The 19,749-nt window shown below is 41.9% G+C and overlaps 1 protein-coding gene across 6 annotated transcripts in view; it reads left to right on the top strand.

Moving 5' to 3' along the window:
* Positions 1-19,749, top strand: part of APP (amyloid beta precursor protein) — a 276,131-nt gene that overhangs the window by 231,557 nt on the left and 24,825 nt on the right. For all 6 annotated transcript variants that reach the window (XM_047876433.1, XM_047876432.1, XM_047876431.1 and 3 more), the window contains one exon: positions 16,218-16,439. In XM_047876433.1, the coding sequence (XP_047732389.1) occupies positions 16,218-16,439 (222 nt within the window). The remainder of the gene's footprint in view (positions 1-16,217; positions 16,440-19,749) is intronic.

The following is a 19,749-nucleotide window of genomic DNA, read 5'->3' as shown; positions in this document are numbered from 1 at the left end:
AGTCAAGCATCTGACTTCGGCTCAGGTCATGATCTTACGGCTCATGGGTTCAAGCCCCACGTCGGGCTCTCTGCTGACAGCTCAGAGCCTGGAGCCTGCTTCAGATTCTGTGTCTCCCTCTCCCTCTCTCCCTCCACTCACACTCACTTTCTCTCTCTCTCTCTCTCTCTCTCTCAAATATAACTATTTCAAAAAAAATTTTTTAAAGAAAGAATAAAGAAAAACTTGTAGGCTACAGAGTATTTTTTTTTCAAGATCTGACTTGTCGAATGTGAATTTTAAATTGCCCCTGATGAGCTCAATGCTATAGATTGACTCCAAGCTGTTCCAACTTCCCTCAGTGTAGTTGCTGAATGCAGGTATGGTAGCAGACTCAGTTCTGGCATTAGTGATGGTGGTGTTTTCATCACCCTGGAGTTAGTAAACCCTGAAACCTGCCAGGCATTTGCTACACGGTATGCTACCAGGGAGGGCTCAGCTTCTGGCTTCTTAGAGAGGATATGGCATGACCTTTGTGCTTACAAGGTATTTGAAACCAAAGCCTTTTCACTTCCTTGCTGAGCTTAAGAGTTGACCCTGGTGTCCCAAATTCCTTTGGCCTTATCAGGATAAGGCATGCAGTCATTGATGGCCAAGAAAGGGAAGTGGATGGTATTCTCTCTAGATGGGAGAGAGTCGCTGAAATGAAGGGACCATTTAGTCTCCCCAAAACACTTGCTGGTGTTCAGGGGAAAACATTTCTGCACTAATGGCAGAGCTCTTTAATCTTCTCCCCAGTCTACCTATTCCAACCTGGAGTAAAGGGCTCAGGAAGAAACCACATTCTATTCCCAGGTGATTATTATAGCCAGAAATGGTTGTCTTATTTGCAGATGGTTCATATTCACCTGTATGGGTGGTATTTTAGTTTCTTAGGGTTGCTAGAACTAACTACAACAAATCGGGTGCCCTGAAACAACAGAAATCCCTTCTCATCATTCTGGAGACCAGGAGTCCAAAATCAAGATGTCCACAGGGTCATGCTCTCTCTGAAGGCTCTAGGGGGAGAATCTCTTCCATTTCTTTCTCTTGTTTCTGCTGCTGGTGACAATCCTGGACATACTTTGACTCGTAGATACTCCAGTCTCTGCCTTCACATAGTGTTCTCCCCTCTTCTCCAGAATGATCAAGAGCCCACCTTAACTCCAGTGGGGTCTCCCCCACTCCATATTGGATGAGGGCCTGTCTTATTCCAGTATGATCTCATCTTCACCTGATTACATCTACAAAGACCCTCTTTCCATATAAGGTCATTTTCATAGGTAGTGGGCATGAGGACTTGAATATATCTTTTAGGGAGACATAACTTGACCCATATCACGCAGCTATATTTTTTCCTTTCCCTTGACTTTCATGAATCTGAAAAATTGTCCACGTTTCTTTCTAAAACACTGCCAAATTTAAGTCAAAGGGCTGCATGTCTTGAATTTATGACCTCTTCTTTTAAAGAAAAATAAGTTCCATGTAAAATTGGTTCAAATTATGAAAGGCTTTAAATGCTTTGCATTTGCTTGAGGCTGATTAATGGGTAAATTTGTAAACCATGGTTGTTTTAATTAGCCGGGGTTAATTAATGTTTACTGCGCTTGGAAGATGAAAAGACATGTATAAATGCACCATAATGTGAATCATTTTTTAATTTGTTGTTGAAGCTTAAAATATATTCAAATAAAGATTTGCTTACATCACATCAAAAATTTTAAAAAGCTGTTGGAGCACTATGAGAATTAGTATAGAGGACTCTGAATTATAAAGCGAATTAATTATGGGGGCAGCTGGGTAGCTCAGTAGGTTAAGCATCCAACTTCAGGTCAGGTCTTAATCTCACAGTTCGTGAGTTCAAGGTGCTCATCAGGTTCTGCTCTGACAGCTCGGAGCCTGGAGCCTGCTTTGGATTCTGTGTCTCCCTGTCTCTCTGCCCATGTCCCATGCACACTCTGTCTCTCTCTCAAACGTAAATAAATGTTAAAAATAATTGTAAAGTAAACTATGTATTATCGAAGATGATCATGTTTTAGTATTATGTATTCAGAGAATGGTAGTTACATTTTTAAGGCTGATTACGTAAAAAGGAAAGAGTAGAAATCTCAGACCCAACTGGTAACTTTTCATAAAATGTGTCATAATTTGAGGTGAAGTCTGTTTTTTGTTTTTGTTTTTTTTTTTATTTCTAAGTCGAGACTTTTTCAGAGCAGGGTAGAGGACAGACCAGATTGAACTGTGCTGAGATGAGAATAACACAAGCAATTTTTTTGAAGAAACGACTAGAATCCCATGTAAATTTTCAACAGGAAAAGCATCGGGGACTTGGCTGAGGTCTAGTGCAGAGACCCGGAAATGTGGAGATTAGAAGCCCTTTAAAAAGGAAATAGCGGGGCAAGGTCTCCCACATGGGGCTGGAAGCTGTACATCATGGAAGGCTGTTGTCTCTGGCAGTGAAAAGGGCTATCCGTTCTCAGTAAGAAAGTGGCCTCCGAGGGTAATTTCCCAACATGCTCAGTGGAATATACCTTCTGGCACCAGGATTCATGGTTCACTTGGTAACTTGAAAGCACAGCCAGACTCAGTGATAACCAGTCCCCTTTGACTTGATCATTGTCTAAGAGGAGAGTGTCTCCAAAGTTAAATTAGCAGAAAGGTTGGGGCTACTTTATTTTTTCACCTCCCACACAATTTTCTCTTTGTGCTTTGCAGGGTAAAAAAAATAAGGTTGTTTTCTTTTTAACATCTCATGGATATTGACAATGAGGTGATTGGAGAAGAAAAAACAAGACACCCATAACCCTCTATTGGGATAAGAAATAGCTTGCTCCTTGTAGTTCTTACCCATAACTACTAATTTGACATTATTGGCAAGCACTGCAGGTTGACACTCGGAAGAGTCTTCAGCTGGAACGAGACACTTCATTCTGGGTGGCGCCGTGTCGTATTATCTAACAGAATTCAGTTCATGATAAACCCCTCTTCGGGAATCGAGTATGGGCTTCTCCCCCCAGAACACTTGCAGGATTGTGCTAAAATCTGGGAAACTTTCCATTTTCGCATCTGTGCTTCCCCTTGGGCTGTTTCAACATGGCCATGAGCTCTCCGGGCCCGTATTTCCAGGGGCTGCAGGACATCGCCATCCCGATGTGCTGGAGTATCACAAACATGTCTGAGGAGAAGTTGTCTTTCTCCCCCATCTTTGCTCTTCCGATAGACACAACTCCAGTCAAGACTGAAAAATATTAACGGCTCCCCTGTCCCGGTCACAACTTCCCCCACCCCCACCACCATCAAATAGCACCGTTCTTCCTCCTATCACTTCCTTAAATGTGTTTCTGGTTTGATCAGTGTAGTATACACCTTGCCCACTCCCTTCCCCGGTTTTTTAATGTTGACATGTCTCTCAATGATCCTATAATTCCCCTGCCTTTCTGTACAGTTGGCCTATTCATGAGCTGCAGGTACCAACAGAACCCATAGAATTTGTGAATGGCATGCACCTAGTGTAGGTCAGCGTGTTCCTCTCCCCTCTGGGTTCCACACACTAGAGCTCCTGGCTTCTGAGCTGCTTCCTTTTTACTTGCCTCGTGCCAGAAAAGTCCCAGCCTTTGGGCAGCCCACTCTCTATACCTTGGCAGTCTCTCTTCCGTAATAGCATCATCCACTGTCTCCAGCTGGAAAATCCAAGCTCATTTCTTCCTCGCTTGGTCCATACCCCTTCCCATAGCACTTGCATGGAATTACTTCTATGCTCATCTGTCCTCTGGGCCGTGAGCACTGAGTAAAAAGAAATTACCTTAGTTAGTTCCTGCACTGGCCTGCAAGATGATAGGATTGCTGAACAGGTAGATAAATGAGCAAATAAATGAATGAGCTCATTTATTGATGATAAGATGTTTTTATTTTTCTTGGCTTCAGATTATTTTCCTTACAGCGAGTTCTTTCAGTCTCTCCACTCCCCTGCACTGTTACTGCTTAAGACAGACACTTCCCTTCTGTCTCCACGCATTTTCCATCTCCAGGCTAGGTGTCCCTATGCGTTGTTGAGGGATCGTATGAGTCAGCTGATTAGAAGAGGAAGGGCCATTGCTGTTCCAGAAATGTTTAGAACAGAGTGAGTTTTGTGTTAAACACAGCTATGTTCATGGTCAGAAGACCATACAGAATTGATATGGGCTTTTTTGATCTGCATAAACATACATTTCAAATGAGCTATCGTGTATATAAATATGATGTGCTGTCCACAGGAACAGATCTCTTCCTCCCCTGTGATGAGATATATGTCTGTCTATATCTGCATAGATAAATACATATAGATGGATGAATGCATAGATAGATAGATACATAGATACATAGATACATAGATTTGTGCTGATCTTATCCATACTTGCCTGTTACCCTTATAATTATCAGCATAAATCCTTAGTCTCTTTGAGTGAAATTAACTATTTATGAATGTTGAAATCTTACTTTCTCCCATGACCTGACCTGCCTTGCTTAACCAGTACTTTCCATCATTCTAAATATAGAATTCCACCAATGAAGCACTTATCAGATAGGAGTCCATTAGAATGCACTTTTTTTCAGAGAATAGCAGAGAACGATTGCTCACTGTTGAGGGGGGACACTGTGTGCCATTCCTTTGGCCCACCTTCCAGGTATTTCTTACTCCGGTAAGAAGGGGTAATCTCACAAGTCTGGGAAAGGGTGCTGATCGGGCCGGATCACCACTTACCTTGTGCAGGTTGGACAGAACACAGGGGTGTCGCTCAGCCTCCCTCTTCTGTCATGTGCAGCCGAGGGTACAGGTTGGAGCTGAAATTTGTCTACACTGCACATGGCTTGACAAGCCATGTGCCCTACATGTGACTCACTCCCCAAAGAAAGCATTGTGTGGGTTAGTAAGGGCCTGGCTTTTATCACAGGTAAAGTTGATGTTTTCATCTCTACCTGTTCCCTCTTAATTCGCTCAGAGCTCAGGGGGCAAGGCGGGGATATTATGGATGGATGCCCAGAGCACCCCAACACGAGCAGTGAAGGCTCCAGGGGAATATGAGCGCAGATTGTATGCAGTTGCCAGAATGACTTGGCCTTTATAAAACCACAAGAGCAGTAAAATTGTCTTTTCAGTATTTTGTGTTTAAATAACCTTTCCCGTTGTACTTACTTGGACTCACTAAAGGCATTAGCAGTTTTTAAAAAATGAAATGTGATACTGACCCCGATAGAGCAAGCCTCAGGTTTACTTTAGTTTTCCAATTTGCTTCGTATCTGATAACTTAGTTGGAAGTAAAAACAAACAAAAAAAACTGCACCAACTATGCAGAACAGCCTACCAGAAAAATCGAGAAATGCATACTGAAGAATGAAACTGGAGGAAAATTCCCTTCATGATTTCATGTCTGTGTCCTCAAACCTGATTGTTCTGATTCCAAGGGCCTCCCCGCCTGCTTCAGGAACCTCATAGAATCCATTCTCATTGACCGCAGTAATAAAAATTAGATAATAAAATGATTGAAGCTAATAAATGATATTTAAAAAATATCTTGGTTATCTTGCTGGTGGGATTGCAAGTGAATTATTGTTATTTTTTTGTTCTGTTTTCTGTGTTTTTTGCACCAAATTTATGTTATCCTTATAATTACTACCAATGCCACATTTTTTTTTAATTTTTTTTTTTTAACGTTTATTTATTTTTGAGACAGGGACAGAGCATGAACAGTCATGAGGGTCTGAGGGACCCTCCCATGAGGGAGGGTCAGAGAGAGGGAGACACAGAATCTGAAACAGGCTCCAGGCTCTGAGCTGTCAGCACAGGGCCCGACGCAGGGCTCGAACTCACAGAGCGTGAGATCATGACCTGAGCCGAAGTCGGACGCTTAACCGACTGAGCCACCCAGGCGCCCCCTGCCACATTTTTTTTAATGTTTATTTATTTTTGAGAGACAGAGTGTGAGCAGGGGAGGGGCAGAGATAGAGGGAGACACAGGATCTGAAGCAGGCTCCAGGCTCTGAGCCGTCAGCACAGAGCCCGATGCAGGGCTCAAACTCACAAACCATGATATTATGACCTGAGCCAAAGTCAGACACTTAACAGACTGAGCTACCCAAGGCACCCCTCAAATGCCACGTTTTTATATAAAAGCGGAATCACAGTGAAGTCCTAGCTTGTGCTGCTGGGGTTAGGCTCTTTTTGAAGATAGATTTGAAGAGAAAATTCCTCAATCATAATTACTTGGAAACCCCTTCAGTGAAACAGTAAAAGTACACATCTCTCAACTAGCCCAAGACTGACAGCTTTTCCTCCAGCCCGTGAAGAAACCAGTGTTTCCTGGCTTGAAAATCACATGAAATAATTGGCTTATGTTTAAGGGGGATGACTCATCAAAATGTCCATCCATTTTTATTTTACGTTGCAGAGGACATGTCATTTGTATCTGTTTATGCCAATGGTCATGTATGCGTTTCCCCTATATATTGACCGGAGGAAAACATCCGGATAGATACAGGTTAAAGCCGGTACTACAGTTCAGTGCCACGGTCCTGAACTTTTCATTTTAATATAATTCCAGACTTAGAGAATTCCAAGCAGGCTCCACACTGCCAGTGCAGAGCCCAACGCGGGACTCCAACTCACGAACCGTGAGATCATGACCTGAGCTGAAAAACCGAGTCAGAGGCTTAAGCGACTGAGCCACCCAAGCGTCCCATAAAATTTCTTGAGAGGGACTTGAAGACATAGTGGCTCTTTACCCCTAAGTTCTTCACCGTGTGTTTCCTCAAAACAAAGACACTTATTTGTATATGCAAATTATAACCTCAGTACAGCCTGCTTTCAAAGAGTCTCTATAATCTGTAAACTTGGTTTGTTGTCTAAACTTGAGAAGGTTTTTCCTCTCCGGATTGCTTAGACTTGCAACCACGCAGGCAGGACCAAGATTCCTAAGGTAGTTGGAAATAGGATCACAACTTTGGCACAGATTCTACAAAGAAGCACGGAGAGGAAACTCTAATCTGTTTTTTGATGCCAGGGAGATGGACTGACTTTTCTCTTGATTTCTGACTGATGCCATTGGTTAGATCTAAGTTGTTTGATCTCTGTTGTTTGAAAGTCAAAAACGGAAATCTGTCTTAAATAGAAAGGGACTTCTTTCATACCCTCAGCCTTAAGCTGGACAAGTGATACTTTTAAGCAATGTCACTTGGCAGTAGGAAATATTCTAACAAGTAACGTGTAGCTGTGTTTGTGTCCCCTCCGGGGACAGATTGTTGCCACAAGTGGAGGAAGCATGCTTCGTTTAAAATCTATGTCCAAGAAAGTACTAAAGCAAAATAAACCCAGATTCAGAGGTGAAATCTGAATTTTGAGACTGTAAGAGATTCTCGATTGCTAGTGTGGCTAAAAATAAGAGGACTGACCCAATTTTATGGAGGTCGAAATACAAACTAGATTTGTGGAACAGCATTACGTTGTGATAATATGTCTATAATCTTTTGCCCAAGGTGGAAATGCAGCATCCTACAGGGCTGTTTCGCTCTTTTTAAGTTCTTTTTTAATGTTTATTTATTTTTGAGACAGAGAGAGACAGAGCATGAACGGGGGAGGGGCAGAGAGAGAAGGAGACACAGAGTCCGAAGCAGGCTCCAGGCTCTGAGCTGTCAGCACAGAGCCCGACGAGGGGCTCAAACTCACGAACCGTGAGATCATGACCTGAGCCAAAGTCGGACTTAACTGACTGAGCCACCCAGGTGCTCCCTAGGCCGTTTGGCTCTTGACCACTGAAGTGTTCAAGTCCCTGCACCATTGATGAGAAGGGATATTTGGGATAAGTATGCAGAGTTCAACCATTTACTTGGCTCAAAACCCAAAGGTGTCTACATTATCTTAAATTTGACTCCGAATTGATGATACCTGATAACAGTTCACATAGCTACCCTACTATGCCAGTCTTCCAGAGAAAGGGAAATATAAAGAAGTAGGAGATACGTGTCCACGGGGGATGGGCTGTCAAAATGGCTCCCTTAATTAGAGGACGGAACAGTGGATGGCTGTGCAGCTGGGAACCACCTGGCTTTTCAGCTCTGCTCCTTCATCATGGAAAAGCTCTATGACCTTGGCCCATGGCAAAAATCTCTTATCTTGGTTCCTTCGTGTGAAAAAAAAAAAAAAAAGATACCACTGAATTCTTCACTTTCCAAATCTGTCAAAAATTATGAGAGGGGCATCCGGGTGGCTCAGTCATTTAAGTGTCCGACTTCAGCTCAGGTCATGATCTCGAGGTTTTTGAGTTCAAGCCCCGCGTCGGTCTCTGTGCTGACAGTGCAGAGCCTGCTTAGGATTCTGTCTTTCTGTCTCTCTGCATCTGTCCCACTCACTGTCTCTGTCTCTCAAAATAAATAAACCAACTTTAAAAAAGATTACGAGAAACAGGATGCATGTGATGATAGATGTGTATGTGTTTCTATAATATTAGTCAGTAATCAAATAGCCTTGTCAACCGTAAAATAGAATGTTTCACAGAATAGTGAAAACATTTGGACTTGGAATCAGGATACTTGGGTTCGGATCTCAATTCTGCCACCTGATAACTGTGCTTTCTCAAGAGGGATGTCACAGTTTGGTCAGCCATCGGTGGGGATAGCATCCCACAATGCAGACTGTTGTGGATATGAAAGGAGCTAATGGATATGAAAAGGCAACTGAAGTGGAAGGTGTCTCTGTAGGGTTGATCTCCTGCTTTCGAGATGCCCTAGCATAACACAGTCCCGCCACAGTATGGCTGTCCCACAAGACACACGCGGATCAGGACGTCCCGACCATGTACAGTAATCACTTGAAGACCACATAGGTTCTCCCCCAGATTACCATTTTATTTATTTTTCTTAATGTTTATTTATTGGGCGGGGTGGGGGTGGGCTAATTGAGAGAAGGGGACAGAGGATCCAAAGCAGGCTCAGTGCTGTCAGCACTGAGCAATGAAGTGTGTCCTCTAGTACTCTTAATACTTACGTATTAAGTTCATATTCTTTTTCTCAGAGTCTGAACAATGCTGACCTGTCTCCCGAGCACTTCCCTGCTCTGGCTCCTGTGTAATTTCCTGCCTGACAAGTGTTCTGGCAAAAAAGGAAATTCCTAACTAGCCTTTCCTTTTCCCGTGGCTTTCTGACTCAGAAACGTTGTCGTGAATGATAGTTTCAAGGCAACAGAGTGGGTTGGGTTCTGAGAACATGACCTCGAGGTGTTCAGACGTAAGGCTTCTTCTGGCGGTATTCTTTGTTGACCGTGCTCGTCTTTCACACCTTGTTTCCAAGACTTGTTTTGTCTTTTATGAAGTGATAACTGAGATAGTTGTGTAGTGATGCCTCTTTACCGCTTGTGGCAGTGGTTGGACTGTAATGTGACTAAGAATCATGTGGGTGGGGGGAGCCTGGGTGGCTCAGTTAAGTGTCCGACTTCAGCTCAGGTCACGATCTCACGGTTTGTGGGTTCGAGCCCCACGTCAGGCTCTGTGCCGACAGCTCAAAGCCTGGAGCCTGCTTCGGATTCTGTGTCTCCCTCTCTCTCTCTCTCTCTCTGTCCCTTCCCCCCTCTCAAAAATAAATAAAACATTAAAAAAAAAAAAGAATCACCTGGGGACCACAGTGGGGTGCAGATTCCAGTTCCCTAGCTCTGGCAGGGGCAGGGGCACACCTACCTAGCAAGAGTATAGGTAATAGAATTCAGAGTGAAGGAACTGCTAAGACCATCCATCCAACCTCCTCTAATTTGATGAGTGAGGAATTGCAAGCCTTAGGGGGTTTCATGCACGGAACTGTGATTGGAAAATTAAATCTGATCTCCTAGTCCTGGTGTGGGCAAAATGCCTAGAATGGATGACAGCAGGTTTATAGTAGAGCTTCTTGATAGGAGAAAAATGACATCCCTTTCATCAATACTTCCCATGCAGCTGTGGTGGCACGGGGGAGGGGGGTGCATTGTTCAGAGGTGGAATCCTCAATCCTTTGAGATGTGTAAGTATTTATGAAACAGGTAAGAATTGTGAAAACATAAATGGACGGATCACCGCAGAGAAACACGTAAATTATGCTTTCTTATTTATTTAAAAAAAAAAAGAGGTAAGCATTGGTCATATAAGAGTCCCCTGTTAGAGTTGGAGGGAAATTTCCATTTTGGAGAGAGGCTATGGATAAATACATATTTTCCACGAGGAACCAGAAGAATCAGAAAATAGAAAAAAATAATAATGATGAAAGCAATGCCGTTTCAATCCTATAAGTAGAAATACATATTTTCCACGAGGAACCAGAAGAATCAGAAAATAGAAAAAAATAATAATGATGAAAGCAATGCCGTTTCAATCCTGTAAGTAGAAAAACCAGCAAGCCTAGGGGACCTCCGTTGGTGCCAGTGTCCAAATCAGACCTTTAATAGGTGTGTATTACAGAGGAAAGGGCTGAGGCTGAACTTCCTTTACATGAAGGAGATTGTCCTCCCCCCCTCCCCAACCCCGTCCAAGCGTGTTTAAAAGGTAGAAGAGATAGTTCATCGATTATAACTGAAGCTTGTGAAAGAGAACTGCTTCAATGTTTATAAACTGTATTTCCTTGAAACCGAAAATATGGCAGTTAAATCTTTAGGAGGTTGGCGAGGAGATTAATCATTTGAAGAGGCATGTGAAACAAATGATCTAGAATTCCCCTGTTTTCCCATTCAGCAATCCTTTCATGAGGCCATGTCTCTCAAACTATGGTGGAAGTCTATTCCACACCACAAAAACAAAGTATTTTAGTCATTTGAAGATGGCATCACTGTTGGGTGACTCTCCTGGTGTTGCTTTCTTCAAAATATTTTTTTAGGTTTTTATTTAAATTCCAGTTCCTTAACAGACAGTATAATATTAGCTTCAGGAGCCCAGTATAGTGATTTCCATGCTTTCGTACAGCACCTGGTACTCATCACAAGTGCCCCCCTTAGTCCCCATCACCTCAAAATATTTTAAATATTTCCTCCGATAACTACGTGCTGAGGCGTTTTTTGTTTCCTTTTCTCTTTACTATTAAGTATGCCTAGTGTAGGTTCTCAGCACACTTTTCAAAAGGGCAAGGTTTGCCATATGTTTCATATTTGAAATTGAGTATCTCTGTTTGGTTTAAGCCGTAGGTTAAAATTACCATCACTGAACCCAGTTGAGTATTCCTGCTTCTAACTACAGCGCTCGTGTGTGCTGAGTATTCTAGAAGAGACTAAATCTGACTCCAGAGATAATTGCCGCAACTCTGGGCAATAACAAATAGCTTTTAGAAAGGGGGGGAAAGAGAAGAGGAGAGTCTTGGGGGAGAAATGAACCTAGCGTCTTAGTTTAATATAGCAGCTGGCAAATGTAGACGTTTAAAAGCTTTGGAAATCGCCAATATATGGCATCGGGCGCATTGTAACAAAATATTAAATTAAGTCCGATAAACAGGTAATCCATCAGGGCCAGCAACATACCAGATGTGTGTTTCTGTGTGATGAGTCTTACCACAGAATTCAAAGATGAAGCCCCACTTAGAAAGAGCAGTGAAATAATTATATACGTGGCTCTGTGTTTTGTTTTTTTTTTTTTAATCACAGGCAGAATAGCCTGGTGCCGATTATCTTAGCCATTGGTAAAATCCTGAGCCCTTAATAATACCAAGAGGTAGCTGGCTGCCTTCGACATTTTATGATCACAAAATGGAATAATCCTTCACCAACTAACGATAATCCATCATTTCCACCTGCTTTTGGTTCCTTAAAAACCACACAGACAGACCTCATTGTTCCAAATGAGATAACCAGAGGTAGTTGTTTCTAAATCTCCCGTGTTAAACTGAGGTGAGAGCACTTACTTCTGCTCTTTTGTACTCCCCCAAAAAAGCCTAAGTGCTTTTCACTCTGCCAGAAATGTAACATTTCTTGAATGTGTCATTCTCTAATTTTCTGCACATGAATAAACCAGGCAAATTAACCACCATGGGGCTCAACATTTTAGTGGCCATTTGGAGGAAATTTTCTGCCAACAATAAAAAATAAAAGAGAAAAAGAGGCACCGCAATTTGCTGCAAGCCAAAGTGTCCTGGATATTTTATGAAGCACAGATGTAAGGTTTTCCTATGTGACTGTTTCCTGCTTCACCCTTTTTACTGCCGTGGGCCGAGATGGGGACAGGACTTCCTTCAGCTCCTGGGCCTGGAAACTGCCTATTTGAAGGCGCAAAAGCAATATAGCCATTCCATGGGGCTGGTGGTATTTGAGTCCGGTTGCAGCCCTGTAAATGTGCAGAACATTCTGGAACAGTCAGACGTACAATCACTCTGCAAATGAGCAGCGCAGTACTGAGACCAGGAGTGAGCCCTCCTTTGGTACCGTGGAGGCTAGATGGGTGGAGGTCGCAGGGAGGAAGGCTGGTTTTCTGCAGCCCAGATCTTGCACTTCAGCCCAGACGCTTACTGAGCATGGGATCTTAAAGAGATTCAGCCACCCCTCCTCGCCTCAGTTTCCTGGCCCATAAAAGTCATGATGCTTGTAACCCTCATAAAGTTGTTGAGAGGAGAGTTAGAGAGGAGAGGGCGTTTGAGCTGGGCTTTCAAGAGTTCATATAATTTAGGGGCACTTGGGTGGCTCAGTTGGTTAAGCGTCCAACCTCAGCTTAGGTCATGATCTCACAGTTTGTGAGTTCGAGCCCCGCGTCGGGCTCTGTGGTGACAGCTCACAGTCTGGAGCCTGCTTTGGATTCTGTGTCCCCCTGTCTCTCTGCCCCTCCTCCGCTTGCACTCAGTCTCTTTTCTTTCATAAATAAACGTTTAAAAAAAAACTATTAAAAAAAAGAGTTCATATAATTTAGATAAGCAGAAATGGTCTCCCTGTGTAGCAGGAACAGAGAGCAAAGGTGCCCTGATGGGAATGCATGGTCCCATCTGGGGATAATCCAAGCTACTCAGCTCGAGAGAGCTGTGGGTCCAATTCCAATGTGTGGGTTTTTCCCCACACCACCAAGCAGTTTTCCTACATCAACTGGAGAATTCAATCATTCAACCCAATTCTGCCACCATCTCCCAGGAGGTAGTGCAGATCCCACAAGAGTTATGGGCTCAGTCCTCGGACTCCCCTCCCCCACCCCCAACAGCCAGTCGAAAGTTCAGATTGTCACCTGTGCTGCTGATGACCAATTGTACATCAGAAGTTCCTTCTCCTTGGGTTCTATTAATTTGCTAGAATGGCTCATAGAACAGAGGGAAACATTTCACTCACTAGATTACTAGTTTAGTATAAACAGATACAACCCAGGAAAAGTTAAAGGTAGGGTAAGGTATGTGGAAAAGGGCTCACAGCTTCCAGCAAGTTTGCCCCCCACCCACCCACACCTGCACGTGTTCATCAACTCGAGGCTCCCAGAACCCTGTCCTTTCAGGTTTTTACAGAAGCTTCATTACATAGACTTGACTGATTTATTTATTGGCCATTGGTGATTGAGCTCAATCTCCAGCCCCTCTCCCTTCGCAGAGTGTGGGACTGAAACTTCTAACCCTCTGATCACATGGTCACTTCCTCTGGGCACCAGCCCCCCCCTCCTTAGGTGACCTACAGGCTTTTCAAAAGTCACTTCATGACATAACGAAAAATACCTTTATTCCTCCCATCACCTATGAAATTCCAAGGGTTTTAGGAGCTCTTTGCCTACAGAGACCAAATACATGTTTCTTACTATAAATCACAGTAGCATAGGTATATACAGCAGAAAGTTTAAAAGCCTCATCGTTAGAAAGATGAGGTGAGCCCAGATCACAGAGGGCCTTTACCATCTGGCAAAGTAGTCTGGGATTCATTCAGTAGGAAATGAGTTACCGAGACGAGGCAGAGCCTTTCGGAGAGGGATGAAAAGTAGAGCAGAGACCATCACAGTGATCAAGGCAGAAAGTAACGATGGTTCAAGGGAGGTAGGCAGTAGAAAGGGAGAGTGAGAAATGAATAAGAGAGAATCCGGAAATGGAATTTTAAGGGAAGTGTCAGTAATAGAAGTATGGGACACAAAGAAATACAGAGAGCCACAGACAGTTACGAAGGTTTCAGCCCGTAGCTCTGAAAGTTCATGAGAGATATAAGCTAACAGACCCAGCGGACTTAGAAATGCAAAGAGCCTGGGTAGGAGGCGTGAGAGGGACAAGGGCAAGCTAGGAATGTACATTTCAGATTCATCCGTAGAGTTTCAGGAGTGGAAGGGATTTCCAGATGAAAACTTGCAGAAAGAGATGGTTGGAGATCTGAAAAGATAATAGATGGACAAAGAGATTTTTAAAAAAGGAACAAGAGGAGTTATTCAGAGAAGTCACAGGGAACCAGCTTGGTACTGGGTATGCAAGACAAAGACAAAACGTTTCCAGATGGAAGGGGAGGTGGTTAAGTGACTGTAAATGCCACAAAGGTACCAACATGGCCCCAGGTGGGGCCGAGAGTGGATCATGCTGGTGAAGGTTATTCCCTTCCAAGATGAACTTGTGAGCGCCAATAATTATTCCAAAAGATCATCTCTTCGGTATTGTAAGTGCTTAACAGTCACAAGCATGAGATTTATATAAAAGAAATGCCCATTAAATTCATTAAAGCAGACATTGGCTAAGTTATTAGCCATTACCTATGAGTCTGTAAGACATGAAAAAGTTGAAGTAGATCTAATGGGGACCTTTCATCTGCATGGGAAAGTCATTACAAGCATCAAATATTGAATTTAGAATGGTGCTGCAGAAAATAGCTATATATTATAACTCAAACTAGACTTCAGGAGGACTGATTGGCTTGAGATTTCATCATTTAAAATAATATCTTGCAATAAACCTGACTCCATAGGAGGATATTAATCTCATGCTTTAATGCTATCCTATCAAATTGTTTTAATAGATCTATTTGAACAGAATTTTAATTTTTCAAGTAAAAAAAAATCCATTTAAAAGAGAATGTGAGGGATGACAGTAAAATGTTACAAATCAAATTTAAATCCTGATTTTATTTTCTTCATTTTTTGCAGCAGTAATACTAACCAATACTTGGTTTGAAAGATCTAGTACAGTAAATTCTTGACAGAGGTATGATGGGGAAATGAGATACTCTGGTGAATATCATTTCTAATGGCGCCCGTGCTATTCATGGGTGTCTCATTTTTAAAAATACGTCACACAGAAAAATCTGGTGAACTGTGGCCGCATAATAGGGGATTCACTAATCTTGTGATAACCCTGTATTTAAAGCAACGATTACAGTTGGTGCCGGGTTATATTCCCAGCTCTCTTTTCTAGTAAAAATGCACTGCCATCATGAAACGTGTAATTTAGGAATTTTCACCAGCCCACAAGGACTTCAGATAAGTCAGTTCTGGTCCTCAAAGTTGATGTAGTTTAGTTCCGTGTTTAGAAAAGGGGGTAAGCATCTTTTGAAAAGAGATAGCATCTTTTGAAAAGAGGCAGCACAGGAAATCTGGTCTGAGGTGGCGTGAGATGTGCTGGGAGTCAGGGAGGTTTCGCCCAAGGAAGAGGCTGGAGCAGAACTTTGTGCCCATAAGGCCACGGCCGGGAAGGCAAGGCTACTGCTTCCCTGTTGCGTCAGAACACAGATCATGTGGCCCCGAGGGGGCCATTGAGGAAGGCAGATCTATTCAAACCAAAACAACGAGAACTGTTCGAGAATAGAGGAGGCTGCCGTCATTTAGGCTCCCGCATGTTCAAGGGAAAACTAGGGAGGGATTCACTAGATTATGTAACTGTACCTCGTATGATGCCACCGCTTCCCGGTAGACACCTCACCACAGCACACTATTGATTCCTCTGCAATCACAGGATCCTAGGATCCGTGTCAGAGGAGGAAGTGGAGGTACAGCTCTCGAGGTCATTCATCCCTGGGAGGAACGGTGGGGTCATTCGGAGCATCAGCTTGGGTGTTAGCCATTCTCCCTGGGCTCCAGTCCTGCCTTGAGCCCTTGCTATGATTTTGCCCACGTGGCTCAACTCCCACGGGCCTCAGTTTTCACATCTGTAAGATGGAAACGATGCCGGTGCCCACCTCACGGCTCCACGTGAGCTCACGGGTGTAGAACAGTTACAGTCGTGTCTGGCAGACAAAATGGGAGCCACTGCTGCATTGTCACTGGGACCCACCAAAGGCATGGCTTTCTTTTGTTTAGATGAGCTGCTTCAGAAAGAGCAAAACTACTCCGATGACGTCTTGGCCAACATGATCAGCGAACCAAGAATCAGTTACGGAAACGATGCCCTCATGCCGTCTTTGACCGAGACGAAAACCACCGTGGAGCTTCTTCCCGTGAACGGGGAGTTCAGCCTGGACGATCTGCAGCCCTGGCATCCTTTCGGGGTCGACTCGGTGCCGGCCAATACAGAAAACGAAGGTAAGAGGCCCCGGAGAGAACAAGAACATTCTAGTATGGGTGTATATCTTTCTGATATTCTTGAGTGGTGACTTCTTATATGAATTTGAAAAATGTACTTTCTCACTGAGAGGTATTCTGTTGCCTCTGGGGAAAAAAATTTAAAAAAGAACAATATTCAGTGTATGTTTATGAGGCAGTGGCCATTCAGAGCAAACAGAGGATGAAATGATGTGAATCACAGTTCACCCCGTGACGAAGCGTTTTCGCGGGCCCTGCATAAATGGAGGCTTGAAAAACACCCAGGTAGTTTTTGTTGATTATTTATTCTAATGCATCAAATTTCAGATTGCATTGAATGTTAAAGACAAAGGTAAAAAATCACCTGCAAATAAAATGTAATTTTACTCGAGACTTAAATAACTGTGTTTAGAAAGTTAAATTTAAGACCGCTGTCAAAATTAGGATGCGTATTAATTAGTACAGGTTTTTTCCTGTGACAGCTCAGAGATTTTCTCTGTCAACAAATTTGCACATTGGATGATGTACTTTCTGATGTACTTTCTTTCACAGGGATTTCTTAGCAGAAACTTCTAAATATCTCTTCAGGAGAGGGTATCTTTTAGTTCTCTTCCGTGATCATTTTTACAGGTTTGGAAGTATAAAATTTCAAACGCAGAAACACCTTGATTTCTAAATACTAATAGCATGTTTTTTAAGAACACAAGATTTTACCTGTGAGTTTCTTTGTTAAAGTAGCAAATTTGGATAGTGGTAATATTTGTAATACGAATATTTATAGTATGGATATCTCAAAACGCAATCCGTATACACATCAGACTAAATATGAATTCAGTAGTAGACCTTCAGTGTACTATAAAAGTTTGGTTTTTTTTAAGAACCATTACAGAAAATATTGGACCATCTCCATATGAGAAATCACTCCAAATTTGTTTTAATTTGAAGAAGGACACCTTATACTCATAATATCAGATCCAAACAGCGATGTTCTATATAACATAAAAGTAAGACTTTACCAGTTATAAAAATAATTTTTACATAGAGGAAAAAAATTAAGACTTCTGCAAAAATTTAAGAACTTTAGTTATGAGGCTAACTTCCTTATTAAATTAAAATAGAGTGCTTGTTATACCATTTTTTTTTAATAGGTGGATGCATTTTGGCCATTTAAAATCCTCATCATTCAGTCACTAATGAGAATTCTTTGTAGAAAATGTCCAGTCTCATTTGTAAATTGAATGCATACTAGGTTTCCTCTTTTCCTTTAGAACATTGAGTTGTTTAATTCAGGGAGAAATAGGTACCACATCTGAAGTCTGATGAACTTCCTTGAGTAGAAAATTATAATCTTAATTCCCTTTATACCAAATAATGTTAAATGTTTGTCATTTATGTTCGCCTCCTAGCTTTTTATGAAAAAATTTAAATCTATAAATTAGACTTTTTTTTCTTAAAAAATTCCCTCTGCTTTGGAGAATTTATTCATCTGCAGTGATTCTAAAATTATAATTTGTAAAGAATTTCGAATTGGTTTCTCATAATCTAAGACCGTTTCACATCTTTCAAATATATGGTTTCTATAAATAAAATGTTCCCATTTAATACTTTCCATTACTTATTGATTTTGGAAGAGTAGGATAAAGCCTATTTCAGAGCCTACCCGAATTTTTATGGCCACACACACACACACAAATAATAGAAACTAGAAATTATAATTTATTTACGGTAAACTTTATAGAAAGAGGTTTAGAAAGCCAAAGGAAGCTATATCAGAGTAAAAATTAATTTACAGAAATTACTGTGTACGTTTGATGTAATACTTGGTATTTCTCTTAAATGTCGTAAATCCTTTACAAATGTAGACTGTACAAAGTTTAACAGCAGAGAAAAAGACACTCAAGCCCTGTTTATGTTAACCGTCAAGTTTAGTGAATACAGTGAAATGCAATGATCTTGGTCCCACATAGCACAATCTAGAAGAGCCAAATAGTGTATATTTTTCTCGAAGGTGTTGCATTTCCTGAATTTCAGATTTTTCTCTTTACTTGATCAGATACTGAGAGCTTAACTGCTTACTATGAATATCATATTTTCTGGGTATCTTTAATGAGGTAAATTTAACTTTACATTTATCATATTAGTAGTATAAATAATACCAACAGGTAAATAAATCTGCCTTTATATGCTCTAAGCATTTCATCTTGACTTTGTATGTATTCATGTGCATATGTGTGGCCTCCATTAAAAATTACATGCATTCTGTTAAACACTCTGCTTATATTAAAGTTTTTAAACAGTAGCCAAACTGACCCATTCTGTTTAGGGGGAAAAATGCAAGGATATCGGTTGTTCTTTTTGCGTAGAAATAGAGAGAGGAACTATTTTACCGAAGCAACCTCCTACAATCCAAACCTCAATGCCATTGTCAGCATATCCACTGTTTGCCTGGTCTTCTGCCCCTTGACAATCCTCCCGAATCAAATAAGAAAGAAGCCTTGGTCCAAGCTAGAAAGCAAGTAGTGATTCTCCCTGCAACTCTGGCTAAATAATCCAAAGAAAGAAGATGAGATTCACTACTGGGTTTCCCCAAAGTGATCAGTTTTCGGAAGACTAGGAACAACAGATTTTGGGTTTAAACACATCTGCTCAGAAGCAGACTCTGAGAGTGGCCTGTGGCCGTTGGTGCTAGGAGACAGTCTCTGCTTTTGCACATATACACACACCGTGGTCCCTTGGGTGTTGCCAAGATGCCCCCTTGGGCTCAGTCCTTGAATCCTCTGGATCCTTGACAGGCAGGACACAGCTGTTACATTGCCCAAGCCTCATCAGAAGAGCTGATACTCTTGTTAAATAAAGATCTGTTACTGATAAATAGTGAAATCTTACATGAAAGTGTTACAAGGCAATAATATTTAGGATCTCAGAGCTTGAGTTCTGGTTCTCACTGTTATCAGACCCAACACTGCTTTTGTCGCATTTTGAAAAGCCTTCTTAACAATGAATCTTAAAACGAGCTGACCAAATCAATAAATAAATAATTTTTAAAAAACGATCTGACAATGTTTGGGGGGAGAGGAGAAATCAATATAATGGGTGTAATTTATAAGTATTTCAACATGTAAGTATTGAGGCTTGACTACTAACGGAAATAATGGCATGATCAGGTGTTTGTCCTGAATGGATGTGACAAATACAAATGCAGACTGATAAAAGGGCTGATGCCATGATTCAGGCTTTGTGAGCAACAGTGGATGATTTTCCAACACCGTAAATAACTCCTGAAAAGGCCCTAAATAAAGCAATCTTTCCT

Source organism: Prionailurus viverrinus, chromosome C2 (genome assembly GCF_022837055.1).
Source record: "Prionailurus viverrinus isolate Anna chromosome C2, UM_Priviv_1.0, whole genome shotgun sequence".
Classification (NCBI taxonomy): domain Eukaryota; kingdom Metazoa; phylum Chordata; class Mammalia; order Carnivora; family Felidae; genus Prionailurus; species Prionailurus viverrinus.
Note: the sequence above shows the minus strand (reverse complement) of the source record. Positions and strands in the feature narration are given on the sequence as shown.